This window comes from Aspergillus lentulus, assembly GCF_001445615.1.
Source record: "Aspergillus lentulus DNA, contig: Alt16, strain: IFM 54703, whole genome shotgun sequence".
NCBI lineage: Eukaryota > Fungi > Ascomycota > Eurotiomycetes > Eurotiales > Aspergillaceae > Aspergillus > Aspergillus lentulus.
In genome coordinates, this window is record NW_028322113.1 from 623166 (window position 1) to 641119 (window position 17954).

At 48.5% G+C, this 17954-nt stretch overlaps 6 protein-coding genes and 1 non-coding gene across 7 annotated transcripts; 3 read left to right on the top strand and 4 right to left on the bottom strand.

Moving 5' to 3' along the window:
- Positions 1–54: 54 nt before the first annotated feature.
- ALT_7692 (uncharacterized protein) lies at positions 55–815 on the bottom strand (the record flags this gene model as incomplete). The annotated part of the gene is made up of 3 exons (XM_089600307.1): positions 55–292; positions 369–723; positions 788–815. 3 exons carry the CDS (start codon positions 813–815, stop codon positions 55–57), a joined length of 621 nt encoding a protein of 206 aa, XP_089455200.1.
- Positions 816–3024: 2209 nt separating this feature from the next.
- Positions 3025–3142, top strand: ALT_t154. Its single transcript has 2 exons — positions 3025–3060; positions 3108–3142. It is a non-coding gene; the product is annotated as a tRNA-Pro (tRNA).
- Positions 3143–3454: 312 nt separating this feature from the next.
- Positions 3455–5252, bottom strand: glr1 (glutathione-disulfide reductase GLR1; the record flags this gene model as incomplete). The annotated part of the gene is made up of 3 exons (XM_033560859.2): positions 3455–3888; positions 3953–4785; positions 4855–5252. 3 exons carry the CDS (start codon positions 5250–5252, stop codon positions 3455–3457), a joined length of 1665 nt encoding a protein of 554 aa, XP_033416750.2.
- An 847-nt stretch (positions 5253–6099) lies between these two features.
- On the bottom strand, positions 6100–8145 carry pbs2 (mitogen-activated protein kinase kinase PBS2; the record flags this gene model as incomplete). Its single annotated transcript, XM_033560860.2, has 2 exons — positions 6100–6504; positions 6577–8145. The coding sequence occupies 2 exons, from the start codon at positions 8143–8145 to the stop codon at positions 6100–6102; spliced, it is 1974 nt and encodes a 657-aa protein (XP_033416751.2).
- A 3178-nt stretch (positions 8146–11323) lies between these two features.
- ALT_7695 (Auxin Efflux Carrier superfamily) lies at positions 11324–13262 on the top strand (the record flags this gene model as incomplete). The annotated part of the gene is made up of 4 exons (XM_033560861.2): positions 11324–11612; positions 11669–11835; positions 11892–13135; positions 13190–13262. 4 exons carry the CDS (start codon positions 11324–11326, stop codon positions 13260–13262), a joined length of 1773 nt encoding a protein of 590 aa, XP_033416752.2.
- Positions 13263–13951: 689 nt separating this feature from the next.
- Positions 13952–15614, bottom strand: ALT_7696 (uncharacterized protein; the record flags this gene model as incomplete). The annotated part of the gene is made up of 5 exons (XM_089600308.1): positions 13952–14320; positions 14377–14752; positions 14837–15037; positions 15115–15242; positions 15351–15614. The coding sequence occupies 5 exons, from the start codon at positions 15612–15614 to the stop codon at positions 13952–13954; spliced, it is 1338 nt and encodes a 445-aa protein (XP_089455201.1).
- Positions 15615–16234: 620 nt separating this feature from the next.
- On the top strand, positions 16235–17263 carry ALT_7697 (uncharacterized protein; the record flags this gene model as incomplete). Its single annotated transcript, XM_033560863.2, has 5 exons — positions 16235–16275; positions 16334–16452; positions 16506–16677; positions 16721–16882; positions 16984–17263. 5 exons carry the CDS (start codon positions 16235–16237, stop codon positions 17261–17263), a joined length of 774 nt encoding a protein of 257 aa, XP_033416754.2.
- Positions 17264–17954: the final 691 nt, after the last annotated feature.

Consider the following 17954-nt stretch of genomic DNA (forward strand, 5'->3'; position numbering starts at 1 on the left):
AGATACAGTACAACCGAATCAAACAATACTCGAGGAGTAGCAATCGAATCGTTCCTAGATAGTATAGAACCACCCCGAGTTTGTGATAATATTACGCCGGGCAAAATTGGGACTTTTACCATTAGCCTCAAGCACCAGATTCCCCTCCGCATCCAGTGATTCTGGCGGCACCGACAGCCTCAGTAGATCCTTATCAGCAGGGGCCACCTTCTTGGTCCAACCAGGCAGTTCCTCCGGAGTGAAAGGCGGCCATGGGTCTCCATCTTCTTCACGATACACATGCTCTCGATTCCTCCGCAGACCCAGGGCTCAATCTCCAATTTACTGCCTCGTGCAATTCTTCAACAATGGATGCGACAATCGCATACCGAAGCGGATCAGGATCTCCCGGGTCTGGTATGTCCCGTAGCTTCCAGTCTCGGCGATAAAAGAAATATTCCGTCTCCCACCCCAACAGCTCGTAATGATCAGCGAGGTGGAGCTCATAGAGCCGGTAAATCGAGCGCAGGGGCGTATCACGCATGCGCCAGATAGGAATAGAGCGGAGATTATGGATATCGTCAAAATGAGATGTGATGATGCCGGTCTCGTTCTTCGTATCTTCGATAAGCTCGCGGAGAGAAAATGAAACCGGGGATTGGGAAGGACCAGGACGGATAGGGGATGAACATGCGCAGGAGTGTGAGCAGGGGATACTTGTTCTGATGTCTGAGGCGGATGCGACTACCACGCAGTCGGAGGGGTGAGTGTGCGTAGCGAAGCCACGTTCGAAAACGAGCCCACAGACATATCTTGGGACGGCGACGTGGAGGCATTGATAGCAGGTTCACTGAAGAGCGACAAGGTGGAATAAAAGATTACAGTCACAGTCTTGTGATGCAGAATAGTGGTTGGGCTGAAGCCAATGAAGCGCCAGCCTGCTTACTGTATTAGGTAGTGACATAGCAGGCCATGCTGACTTCAGAGGTCTCATTGGCAGACGCCGCCATCATTGCACTGCTTTGAAAATGATACTCTACCAGAAATAGCTGCACCAGTAGGCAATACAGAGCCGGAAACATAATTTACTCTTACTTTACATACAAAAATCTTTCAAAGAGTACTACTTTTCATACGCTACTGAACTTCCATCTTTTGTTGCTTTACATCACCTGACTCAAACTGCAGTAGAAAGGGAGTATTTAATAGACCATTTAATACTCTTGATAAGCTATAAAGATGATGATCTTGAATGGTCCAAGGGTAAATCACTAGCATTGGTTCAGCATGCATACATTGTAATTCTTTTCTCTTACTTTGTAAAATTGGAGGGTTTCTGCATATTCTCGGTCATTCTCCTTCCAGCCTGTATGGACAAAATGGCTAAGGATGCTCATCTCATGCTTGGAAGCATCTTCCCAGTTCATGGTCTTTGCCATGTTCACAGGCCATTCGAACCAGATATGATTATTACATCTGTTAAGGTCGTCTACAGTTCCTAATTAGTATGGTATCTAGGAGCAAGCTCGCACCTATAGCAGTAGAACCTCATTAGTTGTGACACCAGCTAATAACAGAGTGAGACCTACAGGTCAGCTGTGTGCTGAATGTTATGATGCTCCTAATCAGCAGTTGCGACAGATGCTAGTGCAGAAACTGATGGCATCATTAATGCTGCAGAAATAGAAGATAGCATTATATGGCTAGAGGCATTATTAGCATAAGAAATTTCTTGGAGACTGTTCTAGCTTATCTCACCAGGGACATAGGAGCCTAGGATCTTTATTACCTTATAATTATTACCACTGGCTAACTTAAGAAGCTTACCTATATTGATATTCATGCTAACACCAACAGCACAAATAAAACAGATGCTGCTAATAAAGAGATTAAAAGAAAGCTAAGAGCTATTAAAATCTATAGACAGTAAAATATTAACCTTAAGAGTATTTATCTCATGTTAGAGTGGTGTAGAATAGGTGTGTAAGAAAACTTAAGATAGATGTTTGTAAGGAAGTTATTAGGCAGCTTTATATTAGTGTGATTCTACAGGATACCTATTGATATCAACTTGACATGATACTAGATACTCAACCTGCCAGCCTGTGGATAATATGTGAAGTTTTGAAATGGTTAAGAAAGGAGGCCATACTATAGATGTATTCTCTTCAGTCTTGGATAACCTAATGAGGGTATTTGAAGGGGAACCACTTGCCTTTATCTGGTAAATTATTAGAATAGATGCAAGAGTAGAAGAGAAGGAGAGATCTAACTACTTATAATAGGTTAGTCAATGCTAGTGAAGTAATTGAGACTATAATTATACAGTGTTAACTCTGGGTAAATGTTACTTTGAGTGATTAGTGTCCCTGGCAAGCAGCATATACATCCAAGTTATAGTGCTCTGGTATTACATAGGGTAGAAGATTAATGACTGGTCATTAGTCCAAAAAAAAAGGCAAGACATGTAGATTGAAAGGATTATTTGAACAAGGTAGGCTGAGGTAGAGAGGAGATGATCTGGCAGAGAAGTGTTACAGTGTTTCAGCAGGTATGGTTGGTGTTGATGTTTGGTACAGAGGTTGTTAGGAGAAAGTTGAAGTCCATCTTACAGCGTCTCAGTACATTCCTTTTAAAATACTTATACAAAGACTTTTACTTTTGGAATTAAGTATTTCAAATTAAGTGTAAGAGGTGGTATATCCTTAATGATCTTTTTAGTTAAACTTTTATTTTGATTCACTGCTTCCAAAGACTTTAAGCTGGCGAAAAACATCCATACAGGGCTCTTTTGAGAGCCGAAGTGTACACCTTGCGGTGCTCTACCCCGAAGGATGAATCGTACCTCTGGACTATTCGGGCGTTTTATGGTAATAGCAAGCAAGATCAATAAGAATGATGATGTCAAACATAGCACAGGCGCAATCCCCCTCCTTATATTCTTCATACTCCCTTCCCTTGCGCTTCCTTGCATTGTTCTTTTGCTCACTTGTCCTACGCTGCCCTTAACATTATCCTTATTCTTTTTGCTATTACCATAGAATCGCCCGAATGGTCCAGAGGTACGATTCATCCTTCGGGGTAGAGCACCGCAAGGTGTACACTTCGGCTCTCAAAAGAGCCCTGTATGGATGAGACCCGCGTTCGAGTCGCGGTTCGGGCCTTCCTTTTTTGAACAACTTTTTTTGTTCCGTCCCTCCTTCCTTGTTGGTGGGGTTGGCTTTGTTGATGTCGTCCCTCCTCACTTTTTTTATCATATATTAATTAATGTATAATAAATAATAATATCTGTTGTACTGTGGGAGAGGATGAGCTCTTTTCCCTTTGTTTTCTCTCTCATTACTTTAAGATTGATTGAATAATGGCCAGTTGTCTTTAAACAATCGAGGTTCTGACAATACCGCCCGAAATATATATATCCATGTACAATGTCTATTGTATTTATTCACTGTCTAGAACTAACTCTCTCTAGAATCTACCGCATAGTCACCAACTCCTCTGCACTGGTCGGGTGGATAGCAACACAGCTATCAAAATCCTTCTTGGTAGCGCCCATCTTGATCGCAACACCGAAACCCTGCAGCATCTCGCCCACGCCGAGACCCAGAATGTGCAGACCGACAATCTTCTCCTCGGGACCGACACACACAATCTTGAACTCGGTAGGGTTCTTCTTCTTCTCCTCTGCCGGGAGCACGTCGTAGTACATCGCGGTGAACTTGGTATAATAGACCTTGACCTTGTCGTCACCGTAGCGTTGGCGGGCCTGCGGCTCGGTCAGACCGATAGTGCCGACTTCGGGGTGCGCGAAGACGACAGTGGGAATATTCTCGTAGGACAGTTTGGCGGATTTTAGGGCCGGGGGACCAAACAAACGACTGCCGAGCTGGCGACCGGCTGCAATGGCGACTACACGAGGTAAAAGTATTTAGTCACGTTGTTCAATAGAGGGACAAAGAAGAGAGTAACGTACCTGGTGTCAGTTCCGCAACGCCAGTGACATCGCCAAGGGCATAAACACCCTCCGCCGAGGTATTCTGGTACTGGTCGACAACGACGTGGCCACTTTCGTTGAGCTTCACGCCGGGGACCTCGAGATGCAGATCCTCGACCTCGGGCTGACGACCGATAGCCCACAGCAGCTCGTTGAATTCCTCTTCCGACCCGTCATTGCCAATCAGCTTGAGCACTTTGTCCTTGCCCTTACCGTCCTTCACCAGCTGCACCTCCTTGAACCCGCCGTGCTTCTTGTGTATGCGCACGCCGGTCGCCTCGTACCGCTCCGTCATCGTCTTCTGAATCATAGGGTCGAACTTGCGCAGCATCGTCTCGCCCCGAATGAACATGTGAGTCTCCACGCCGACTGCGGCCATGACACCAGCCAGCTCGACGGCAATGTAGCCCGCACCCACGACAGCAACCTTGGGTGGGAGCTCCTCGATCTCAAAGAAGCCGTCGCTGGTGATACCATGCTCGGCGCCCTTGACAGGGGGGATAGTGGGCCGGCCACCGGTCGCAATGAGAATGTGAGGCGCTGAGTACCGCGCCTTTGCGCCGTCACTGAGCGTAACCTCGATGACCTTGGGTTCGACGAATCGAGCGCGGCCGTGCACGAGGTCGATGCCTTCCTTGCCCCAGTTTCTCTCGTAGGCACCGTTCAGACGCTTGATGACGGCATCGCGGGTTTCCTTGAAGTGACGGTAGTCGATCTTGATGTCCTTGGGGATGTCGTAGCCGTAGTGCTCGCCGACGTGGAGAGCTTCGTTGATGGAAGCGAAATTCCAGGTCATCTTCTTGGGGACGCAGCTGCAGACCCTTCAGTTAGCATATCCCACGCTTCCCTGGTCCGCACGGGGAGCAAGGCACAGAACATACCCGACATTGACGCAAGTACCACCAGACCGCCCACTCTCCACAATCAGAGTCTTCGCACCGTACCAGCCAGCGGCACGCCGTGCGCTACCGCTACCACCACTACCACCACCCAAAACAATATAGTCATACTGCTGAACGTCCGTAGGAGCCATGTTGCTGGAGTCCGCCACAATCGCAGTCGATGAAAAGTGTCGAGAGAGTGAGGCGAGACGCGGCGCTGTCTTGGAAATCAGAGCGGGAGAATCCAGTTTTCGAATCGCAGATTTGGTTCGTCGATCTGCAACTGTAGAGATGACTCGAGCAGACTGAACGATAGTCGATGAACGGACCAGTTGCGGCACACGAGGTTTGAATGCTTGAGCTGGAAGCTGGATGTGAAGCGAGGAGCGGAAGAGCATGGAGGGTCCAGTTTTTCTGTTTTTTATTGACCCCTCTGCAGGTGGTGGATGTCGAATGAGGGGAGAAAGGAGGGAGGGAGGATGGATTATTCAGAGGGGCAAAGGCTAGCTAAAGTAATCAAGAGCTAAAATGGATGCTCCCAGGATTGAAGCTGGCGGGGAACCCGGACCGTGGTGGATGACGGAGAATACGGATTGCTGACGCACAAGTCAGCGGAGGAGAGCAGTAGGCAGTGAAATCAGATTACCGTCCACAACGACCAATTTGCCTCTCAATGGCTATCTTATAAGATTGACGGGCGCTTTCTGAGTTTTCTAATCTCCCGAATATGAACGCCGACTTCGCCGATATGCATTGATTTTAGCGTTCGAGGCTGGAGATTTGGTCATCGTAGCCACACGTGACGCGATTGATTGCTAAGCGTTTGGTGATGAACGGCACAGAAATGACAAATCCTTCAGAGTCAAGAAGGACAGGAGAGATATGAGGTCGTCCTATTTTGGGAGATGATCTAACCCGAAATAAGGGTATCGAAACGTTATGTATCTATTTACATGAGAGACAATAGGAATTCAAGCTGCAGGTACTTTACGTTTCGGAATTCATCACACAGAAGTAAAGCTTTGCAGCACGTAGATGTGAGTTCGAAGAGAAACAACAGCATCAATGATGAAAATTGCAGGTTGAAGGAAATGGAGAACTGCCCAGACGGCGCCAGCGCCAACAAGTCCTCCTTTCATGCACTCGCTCGGTCCAACAGGAAATAGAAGATAGAGAATGGGAATTATTGAGAAGAAATGAAATGTTCAGGCGTTATAAGAGATGAGCTGACCCGATAGGATAGTCCTAAGAAAGTGACGGTAGCGAGGAGGGATCATCAAGCAGAGGGCTACCGGGCACTGCGTCCAGAGCCACTGCATGCAATGCAGGTTTCTCTGCCTCTTGTAGGTGTCCCCGTTGGCGACGTTCAATTCGCTCCTTGACCCATTCCGCCACTTCCTCATCCTCGGTTGCAGTACTCGTATCGGGCCCGCCAGGTTGGCCGCCGTCAGACGAAGCGGCAGATGTTGCCTCGGTACCATTCGACTCCGTCGGGGGTTGCATCAAGGGAGCAAGCCAGGGATGTCTGAGCAAGGTACTATACGAAGGGCGCTTGCTGGGATTTTTATCCAAGCAGGCGCGGACGAATGCATGCGCCTCTTCCGAATATCCTTCCTCCGGTAACGTTGGCGGATCCCCATGCACGATAGCCTTAAAATGACATTAGAATATGTTCGACCATGCAGATTTTGCAGATTAATTGAGAAAGGGGTTAAAACTCACATGCAACTGGCTGAAAATGTTGTTAAAAGTTTCCGGGGGATATGGATAGCGACCGATAGCGCATTCGATGATGGTCAGGCCCAAACTCCAGATGTCGCTCTGCACACTATAAGTTCCACCACCAGTCGCGCCGGACTGCTGCACGCCGCCTCCTGCAATACGTTCAGGTGCCATATAACTCTGGCAGCCAATATTTGTCTTCGCGATACTGGCGACCAAATTGCCGCTCACGCCGAAATCGCAAATCTTGATTTGACCTCGAGAGTTGACAAGAATATTAGTAGGCTTCACGTCCCGATGAATGATGTTATGATCGTCTTTGAGGGTCTTCAATCCCATAACGGTGGATAATGCGACCTTTCGAAGAATGTTTTCGGGTACGCCGTCCTTGTAGAGTTTATCGATAGAGCCTCCGTCCATATATTCCACACACATATAGACCGCACCCTCCTGAAAGAAAGCGCCGTAGAAGTCGATAATGAATGGCGAAACGCAACGGTGCAAAATATCCAACTCCATGATAATCTGGGCAAACTTGTTTTCATCCAGTTCCAAGCGAATCTCCTTCATCGCCATAATGTAACCGGAAAGATTGTCCTGGGGCTTAGTCGCCGAAGTGCTATCCGGGGTCGAGTCCTCAGTTGGGCGACTAATGATGCCGCGAAGCCCCATACCAGGTTTGCGCATCTGGGGCCGGCTATGTCGAACTTTGTAGACCGTTCCGTAGTTGCCCTTACCTAGCTCATCCAGTCGCTCAACCTCATCTAACGAGATGCTGAAACTATGTCCGGACGAGAATTCGACGCCGCCACCGTGCAGGATCGCCTTGTTCTTGAAATTCAGAGTCCCCGCCTTTGTGTCAATGTACTCTGAATATTTGCTGAATGCCGACCCTCCAGATGCGTCCGAAGAACCATCGCCAGGCGAGCTGGTTCCAGAACCAGTCGCAGGGCCAGTGGCATCTGACAGTTTCAACCCTGGCTTCATTCTTTTTGCGGCCAGGCTGCCGGTTTTCGGTGAAGGCGAATGAGAACCTGCAGTAGCTCCCGGCACCGAGGGTGAAGACGCCCAATTTTTACCATGAGGGCGTGCTGTCGGGGGAAGTCGTCCGGCAAGTGCACCTCCCATCGGAGGCGATGGCCCTCCTACCGGACTTGGCGAACCGGAAATGCTTGGTCTGGACGAAGGGATTGTTCCGGTAGAGACAGCATGAGGTAAATGCGGGGGAGCACCCTGTCTGGAGAGGGAGAAGGCTTTCATCTTAGCCAGGATGTCCTGATTCAAGCCGCCCGGCTGCGCGCTACTCATGGAGGCGTGCGGCCGTGTCGGCGTCGCTGCACCACGCCGAGCCGCATTGATTTGGCCCAAATGAGTAGACGAAGCACTTATCCCCGATGTCATATCCCGGTCCAACCGAAGGGATGGTACTGAAGTAAGAGACGGAGGAGCACTGACAGAGGGGGAAAGGTCGTCGTCCGTTGTGTTGTCGGATCGGTTGTCAATTTCGACTTGAGCGGAGGGAAGCTCTGCGACCGAGTCTTGTTCTGGGCTCATTGTAGCCGCGCTCATCGTGAAGTCGATGGGAAAGAGGGTGCCGTTTCGGGTACTTTTCTTCGATCGGGATACGGACAACCCAGGGCGGCGATCATGAAAGGAGGGAAGATGGAGAATCCAGATTGAGCTAGTTTTCTGAGGAAGCGATAGATCGAAGCTTTTGTAAATGAACACCGCTGCTGTCACAAGAGTTAGATATCTGACGTGAAAGAGCCTGCGGAGTCTAGGGAATAGTGGCAGTTTGCCTCAACGCGGGGCAAGAATCGTACCGAAAACAAGGCTGGATAGATGAAACTCAAGTAGTGTGAATTACTTGCAGAGTCTCCCGGTGCCTTGAGAAGATGCCAGGGAGGGGAAGGCCGGGTAATTGTATGAACGGAATAGATTTCCAGAGATATACTCCGTAGGAAAGAGCATAAGAAAGCGAAAGAGAGGAGGGAGTGCTGAGATAAAAGATGGAGATCCAGGGAATTATGCCTGGGGCAAGTGTGGCAGCCAAGCAAACTGGGAAATCTTGGCTGTGGATGGTCGAGAAATTTTCAGCTGTTCAAGGATTGATCAAGGAATGAGCACGTTTTGCTTGAACCTGAGTTGACTTGGGAGATGGCGGAATGCCAATTTAATTATGATAGTGGAATGGGATATTGGTAGTAGAGTAGTGGAAGTAGTCATCTGCAACCATCAACCATATATTTGCATACTCGGATTGACGCGATACGTATACTATGGCCGGGGGATGCGTTTCTCTCGTTGGTGCGTTGGCGGGAAGAAAGACCAGCCAATGGTTGGCTTCTAGGCGCTCAAGGTGTGTCGCCTTACGCAAGGTGGACGAGGCAGCAATATTATTTATTTGTTATCGATGTAGAAAGGGATTATCTACTATCAACGACTCTTTTCGGCCACTGATTCACTACCTCATGTCTAACCTGCAAAAGTCCTAGACTGACTTCTTGCATAGTCTTGATTCTTTACAGACGAGGTTCCACCACAAAAACAGTAGAAGAAGCACAGGCTGCGTCGAACCGAACTATCCGACTCTACCATCGGGACACGGAACTGCGAGACCAGATCTATGGCTAACACCCACGGAGCAAAATCAATTTGACAAATTAGGTGCCTTCGTTTCTGTCCAGTCAAACTATGATGTTATCATTGATTTAATAGCTCTAATAGTATCTGGATAGGTAGGCTATTTCTTGCTTTAACAGCACATGTCAAAAAGAAGCTCTCATTATTGTTGCGGAATGACCAACTTGTAATATAATCGCGCGGGTTTGATCTTGTTTTCTGGAGAACCAATAACCCCACACTACGTCAGACTCAAGCCTCCCAAGTTATTAGTTCATCAATTTCATCCTCACCTTCTCAGGTGTTAACTTGGAGAATATACGTTAGATATTATATTTGCTGTCATTCACTATGGCCTCACCAGATGCTGTATATTGTGCTATGCTATCTGCTCTCTGCTCTCTGTCCATTGCTCTGAATCCTTTGCCCCGAATCTTTCAGAGTTCTCCGTAGTCCGTAAGGTACCTAGGGTATCGATGATTGATCAAATGGAGCTGTCATTGGCGGGCTTTAGTGGCTATGTTGCCGATCGGTTGAGGTCCTCCCGTTGTGGCGCTGCTGTGGATGGTGCAATACATGAATGTTTGACTCGACACAATTGCGATCAGCCAATCGTATTGTCTGGATCGGAATGGAGGCAAAGTCCGTTGATTGTTTGCTTATTATTATCCATATTTGCTCCTAGGCTCTCCCGCCTTGATTCAGGTATAGACACCAAAGCAAGCCGTTACCTGTCATATGCATCAGATGAAGTCACATAAAATGTCGGATGATGATAGTACGGAGCAATCATATAATGCAAATGCGCGTGGCTTGGGAGCCAGTCCAACCTAGAGAACTTGTCGGCGGTTCTTTTCTTGACAATGAATTTAGGTATCAAGTATCAAAATTCTCCTTATTCTTTTGAGTCAGATGCGGCCAAGTCGAGAGCCACCAAATGACCACAGTGAGGATAGTAATGACTTTACATACTGCTGCTCTCAGACAATCGAAACTTTTTAAGGTATCTGCAGGGATCCAAGATGTGTGCCGATCATGACGTGATGGAGATAAAGATCCCAATGGCTGTCCAAGTGAATATCTCAAATAAGAACTGTAGTGCTGTATAATACCGACGACTTCAAAATAACCTGCAGTATCTAGATATGAAATAGGATGATATGGACCACCTTTTGAAATCGCCTGGTCTCTCGGCATCCTGGTGAGAGAACGAAGATGGGCCTATGTGTTCTTGTACCACATGCCAAGGACGTTCACCTGTAAGTAGAAAAGACTCGATGGGCACCTGTCTGTACCTAGATTCGCACATCAAATCGGAAAGGAAGTTGCTCAAGTGAAATAAGTACCTGCGGGGTAGAACTGATAGAGAAGTACCCTATTAGAAAGTACCAAGGTACGTAGGTTGACAGTTCGGTGGCGAGCCAAAAGATAAGTGATCATGATAAAGCCAATCACTGCTCTGTACAGCGGAATGTGACATTATAGTGCTTCCTTCTATTCTGATTGGATTCTTGGCACATGTTTTGCGTCAGAATTGGCGTTTATGGCTGATCAACTCTACAAGAACAAGAAGCTTCAAAACAGGTGTTAACATCGCTGGCAGCTTAGTAGTCGCACAGAGGATCAGGTAGTGATTATATCATCAATATCTCAGCCTGTCGCCTGAACTGTTGCATTATCGACGTGTCCTGAAACTTTACTTTGTATTATCAGTATTGATCTTCCTTCGACTATCTAAATCTTGGCGCTAAGACTCCCTTCAGCTCAGTCTCTGGGCGATTCGCCGTCTCACACTGCCACATCCATTACTGCCACTGATCTGTAACTACCATGAGCTTTCAATCCCATCTCGTCTCATCCGCATCTTCAATATTCCACTGACACTACAACTGTGTATAATATTTTTCACCTGATCCCGCTTTCTCACGCTGAAATTTTACCTTTTCCCAATCCCTGTTGAAGCTCGAAAGGCCGACCCGACCGTCGCTCACTTTCCGAGCACCAGCCCCAACCTTAAATAATAGTCAGGATCTCTCATCGACGACATCACCTTCGGCGCTCCGCCACCAACATCCTTCGCTCATCCTCTCCGTCGGGTGGTTCTGATCAATCACTTCTCCAGTCCATGGCCATTTTTACGTCTCCTAAATCGCTTCACAATGTCAACCCCTTGGTTCCTCGCCAGTTCATGACTCAAATGTCATCGGGGATCATGAATGCTGGGGTGCTTCAGGATGGCGGCCATTCGAGCCATCCATCATTCTTCCACCTCGTCCTTCTGGTTTTCGAAGCTGTGTTGGAGGTAGTATGTGTCAGCTTGCCTGGTTACATAGTTGCCAGACAGGGCATGTTCGATGCAGAAGCTCAGAAGTTGGTCGCTAACCTCAACGTCATGCTGTTTACCCCATGTCTGAGTATGTAACTTTTTGTTGTTGCCTCCAGTGGATGACTTGAAGCTAATATCGCGCAGTCTTCATCAAACTTGGTTCTCAACTGACGGCCGAGAAAATCACTGATCTCGCCATCATCCCGTTTATCTTCATCGTCCAGACCTTCGTCTCTTATTCATGTGCTTGGGTTATATCGCGATGTTTCCGCTTCAAAAAACGACAGGCTAATTTTGTGGCAGCAATGGCTGTACGTATTTCGAAATCTTTTCACTACATTCCCTATCTAACCTCCTTTATTAACAGGTCTTTGGTAACTCGAACTCCTTACCTATCTCCCTCGTCATGTCGCTTTCGCAGACCCTAAAAGGCCTTCACTGGAGCAAAGTCCCTAATGACAACGATGACGAAGTCGCGGCCCGTGGAATTCTATACCTACTCATATTTCAGCAATTAGGTCAGCTCGTGCGCTGGAGTTGGGGCTATCATGTTCTTCTCGCTCCGAAGGAACGATACCTGGAAGAGGCAGATAGGGAAGACGGTGTGTCCCGAATTGAGCAAGGGCAGGAACGCTACAGCGACAACCCGAACCAAACCGACCCAGATGAGCCACTTATCAGAAGTCGAAGCTCTGACACCCTTACCCACCATGCAGCGGGGTCTTCCGGTGACACGGATGAGTTCAGGTCCGGTGAACAGACCCCCGTGACAGCTCAGACGTATTCCTATACGAAGCTGCCCACTCATGGCCAAGTAAACAATGAACCAGACCACCACCCTTCCCTAATCGGGCCACCTCCCAGCGGACCGTTCCTTCCGCGCCAAAGTACTGGAGGCCACATCCTATTGTTTCCGAGCGTTGAGTTGTCGCATGAAGGTCACCAGCACCAAAAGGGACCGTTCACACGAGTCAAGGGGTATCTGGGACAACGCCGTAGTCGCATGACAAGCTGTATCGCGAGCGGCTGGGAGAAGAGCACAAAAGCAGTGTACAATCGCCTTCCGAGCCGTGTACAGAAGCCCTTGTCTGTTTGTGCTCGTGGTATTAAAAGGTTTCTCCGTGGCCTATGGGACTTCATGAACCCTCCGCTGTGGGCTATGCTTGTGTCGATTATCGTGGCATCCGTGCCGTCCCTACACAACTTGTTTTTCGACGAGGATACGTTCGTGAACAATTCGGTCACCAGAGCTATCAACCAGAATGCTCAAGTTGCTGTACCCTTGATTCTGGTCGTCCTAGGAGCCAACCTCGCACGAAACACTTTGTCCCAAGAAGCGCTCGAAGACATGGGGCATCCCAAGGAAGAGAAGAAGCTCATTATTGCCTCGCTCGTGGCACGCATGCTGCTCCCAACCTTGATTATGGCACCTCTCCTTGCTCTGCTCGCTAAACACGTCCCTATCAGTATCTTGGGCGATCCAATCTTCATAATCGTCTGCTTCCTGCTTACTGGAGCTCCGTCCGCTCTGCAACTGGCACAGATTTGCCAGATCAATAATGTATACGTCTCTGCCATGTCGAAGCTTCTGTTCCAGAGCTACGTTGTGTGGTAAGTTACTTACATGATGCTCAAGCTCAAGGTTCAGGCACTAACAGATCCTAGGATTCTCCCTTCGACTCTCATACTTGTCATGTGTGCGTTGGAGGTCGTTGAGTGGGCTTCCGCTTCTACCTAAATGGGCTTTATGATTACGTTCAATGTAGTTTTATGGGCTATTCTTACCGCGTGGTGTATGGTGTTAATGATTTGTTTTTATTTCTTTCTTTCGATGTCTTATTATCGACATGTGGTCAATGACGGTTTTGTCTGATTACGCAGAATGGGAAATGAACAGATGATACCAATATCGGATGGCTAGGTAGCTTTCTAGTAAGCTTCATCAAAAGCTGGCTCTTTGCGCCTCAGATACCATTTTCATTATTCAATGATTTTAACAAAGCATACCTTACTCGGCATAGCTGTACACTTCTCTTTGTTACAGAGAGTTGCCTGTCTCATCTCTTCATCATTGATAATCATTACCCTGCCACCCCATTCACTTCATGACACGACAAGGCAATGAAGTGGCTATACCAGTGGATCTTCTCCTTCAAGCAAGGACATCTTTTGATAAAGCAGAGAGCCATGCAAACGCGGAACCAGAAAGCAAGCCCTGAACGGCGAAGCCTCGAAACATTGGGATTTCATCCGAGCACTAGGGAGAAATCATCCAACCATTCCCTGGTCCCCTCTGCGGACGGGGAACGTACCGTTTATCGTATTTTAGTAAGGGCTATAGACACTCTTAGGAATCAATCCCATCGGCAGCTTCCTCCGCTCTATCGCGTTGCCGGTGTGAGGGTTTTCCCTAGAATCATACATCCTCTATAAAGCTGTACACTCCTGCCCACCCGAGACAACGCCATCTACTGACTCATCACGCATAACATCCACCACCATCGCCATGCCATTCGCCAAATGCCACACAATATGACAATGGAACAACCACACCCCTGGATTCTCTGCCCGGAAGCGTAGAACCGCGTACCCACGGCTGGGGATCTGGACCGTGTCACGCAGTACCGCACGGGAGAGATCATATGGCGAAGTATCCCCGCCCCCGACCCCGTTGTCAGTGGCATTGGCACTGTCGACAGGCTCTAGACCTGGTGGATGCGCGTCGGTGAAGGGGTTGTAGGAGCCCCAGCCTATGGGAGCTTTGTAGACGTGTAGGACGTAGAAGTGGTGGCCGTGCTGGGATCATTAGCTTCAGTTTTGTCCTGGAACGAGGATGGGAGCGGAAATCATACAAGGTGAAAAGGGTGAGATCCTTCGTCGAGGTTATTCACCACCAGGTCGACCCACATCGGGCCAGGTCCTGTAGTAATAGAGAGTTGGTTTTCGTCCCATTTGTCGCGGGGTGCGTAGATAAAGGGCGTTGAAAGGTTGCTTTGCGGTTTCCACGAGGTGCGGTTAAAGAAGGCGTAAGGGATGTTGTGGTTTTGGGAGAGTTTCTGGATCTTGGTGTAGACGACGTAAGTCTGGTTGGCGTGTTTGGGCAGTGAGGAAAGGATGGCTCGTGAAGACGGGACAGTCTCGAGATAGAGTTTGGGATAAAGCTTGAAGTTAGACACGTCTGCCCTAGGGCTGGTGGTCTTGTCTGTGGCGATGGAAAAAAGGTCTGTTCTGCACTCAGAGCTGGGTTGAGGTATCTGAGGTTCCTGAACTTGGTTTAGGTCCTTGCATGTCCTGGTTTCGGATTTGGCTTACTCGTCATCGAGTTTAATAGTCATGGATCTCTGATCGTGTGTGGTACGCCCTGGTGAAGGTATAAGGATTGCATCCATACGTTGTCCGAGGAAGAGCACGCCAGCCGAACTGACTTGTGGCTGGGGTTCGACGTCGTTGCTATCGAGTTGAATAAGATCGAAAACGCCGTCGCTGAAAGTCAGGGTAAAGCCTGTCAAGGACCTGGTGGTTGTTAGCATCTGACCAAAGAGAGACGCTTCTCCACCTGCCCTGTGTGGACCACGCGTATTCTGTAGGACTGGCCATCGTCAAATTCCAGATATGACAAATCAACATAGTGCTCGATGCAGTCCACCGGTCGTGCAGGTACGGCCATGGAGCAGTTGAAATGGCCCACGCCATTGATTAATAGCGAGTCTGGAACTGGCTGTTTTGGTTAGCACGGCAACCAGATCTATTTGAGCTACTAACCTCATTGCCGAAAGATCCAGCGGGCATATACCAGTCTAGAACTTGAGAAGCTGGTTGATGATACCAGTCGCCGATCATGAAGCAACAAGTCCTTGGAGTAGAAATCTCGGTAATTTGCTTCCTCCTCCTTGGATTTTAGGCCACGGTCTGTAAGATTCAGGGAGGGCGCGTGGACTACAAAGCCTCCATAAAGCCCGTCTGCTCTGGACACACCGGAATGAGCATAGTACCAAAACGTCCCGCTCTGGTTCTCAGGAACGGTGAGGTTATAGATGAACTTGGATCCTGGAGCGATTGGACATCGCGAGACTCCAGCCGCACCGTCCATTGAGCCTGGAAGATAATTAGTGATTGGGTACGACAAGCACTGCCTCAACTGAAGCACTTAACTTTGCACATGTAAACCATGCCAATGAATGGAGATGGACTCATCTTCAAGTCCGTTAATGAGGGTTACGACGAGAGTATCGCCTGAGCGAGATTCTATCGTTGGGCCTGGATATAGCCCTATCATATTATCATCAGCAAGACGGTTCCCCTGTGGCAAGACAATAGATCTTCACCATTAATACAATAGATTCGCCCAACGATCCCATCAGGACGTAAGTAGTTCGAAGAGACCACCCATTCAAGATGCCGGCTTTTCAGCTTTTTACGATTCGGCAGCCCTTGCAATGGAGCAACCTATGTGAATCTAAAATGCAACGGTAAAGTATACGGACGTTGCTAAGGATCGCCGAAGTGAGGTACAAAGATCGGATAAATTGATCATTCGCCCTGCAAATGGTAGCAAGTCCTTCTTGCTTTTTTGCTGGTCACTCTGACTTGTTCAGCACTGAGTCCTGGTCTGGACACTGAGAACGAAGATGTCACGTCTAATTGGTGCTGCCTTGTCTGTTCTCCTCTTGAGTCGGCCTGCCATAGCCGGATCTTTGAAGGACATTGAGCATGTGGTTATTTTCATGCAGGAAAACAGGTCATGGAACAATGTATGCTTTTGGCAGCTGCATCTCCATTCTGGGGTAAAGCGCTAATTGACAAACACAGTACGTTGGCACGATGGCAGGAGTCCGGGGTTTCAATGATCTTCCACTCCCCCCAAGGTACTCCAGGAGAATGGATGGAGGACCCGTACGGCAAATTCGGACAGATCTTTGTCGGACCCGGTGAGCTGGAAATTTTCCTAGCGTCCTTGTAACCTGGGCTATACTGATGGTAGTACCTCGACAGGTATCCGAGTGCCCTTCTATATACTGGACCAGGGGCGGTCGTGTGTTCACCGAGCGAGCAGACCACAACTCACAGATCCTGTTCTTGGAACAATGGCTGACCGCTCGCGGATACAAGAACATTCAGACCGATCAGATGGTGCACTGGCGTCGGGAACATATGTCCAACCTTGTCAATGCGTTGGATTTAATAGCTTGATTACAGTATCCCTCGTATTCCAAATGCCGATGCGCCTGCCATGATTGGCAACTCGTATATCGGTACATCCAATTGCCAAGCCAAATATCCAGTTCAACGACCACCTGTCCCGTACGGGCAGCAGAATGACACGTCCGAAGCCTTGTGGTTCGAGGACGGGTACAAGGAGTGCGTTGGTTACTTGACCGAAGGTCGTTACCTAGTGTTTGAAAAAGCTGGTTACGCACTAACAAATGCCGGCAATGCCACTCATCTGCACATAAGTCCAGCACTCCTGATCACAGCGAAAAGAAACAGCGATGGGTGATCCACTATTCGAATGGCGAGGAGAGCGGACTTTTCCTGATCTCCAGTGCTCTGGATGGTAAATGGCTGGGGCCAAGCGGCACCCTTCTACCAGCCAACTGCAGTGACCAGGCGGCTCAAGTTAAGATCACGTTCCTCGGCAACGGTCAAGGCTACGCGTTAGAGTATGCTACTGGATCGAATGAGGTCGGGTTAGGGGAAAAGTCAGGCTTCAAGGTGTGGAGTGTAACTTACCACAACTAGAATTGGCATGAAGGGTATGGCCAGGTCAGAGGCCTGCAGTACGCAGGATTGGGACGAATGAGAATAGTGTTTACTGTAGTATCTGGATTGTTGTGATTGGAGTCGTGATTGCGCCATAATTGGAACGTGATTCTGGCTTGGCCGCCTTGCAGGCCAGGCATTCTTCAGGCCACGAACGTATATAATCCCTTGTTTCCCCTCACTCAGTCTTTTCTTCTGTTGACAACCACTTGTCCTTACCACGCCAGATGTTCCCAAGCAGCTCAGTCATTAACTATGGCTTTTCGTACAGAAGCAAAACCCCATGCGACAAATCTCAGTATGACTATGGATGAATAATGAACAACTGGATTGTTTTAAGACCGCTCACGTAACCAGCTGATTGCGGGGCCAATGCTTATTTTTCTCCCCCTGGGGAATTGATTCCGGAGTTCCAGAGCAACGAACCCCCAATGCGCCAGTCAGAACCATTCGGTAATACTGCTAGGCTTATCAGTATCTGCATTGCAGATCATTGGAAGCATCCGAGATAGCGGACAGCTAGGTTATCTCTATCTTGACGTTGTTCTTGTCTGACGCCTGCTGAAGGATGATGATTCCTGCTTCGGCTGAACAAGTCACGAGTGTGCAACACGCTAGGCCAATGTATAATAGTCTCTTGCAAGCCACTGGCTCTGGACTAAGCCAACAT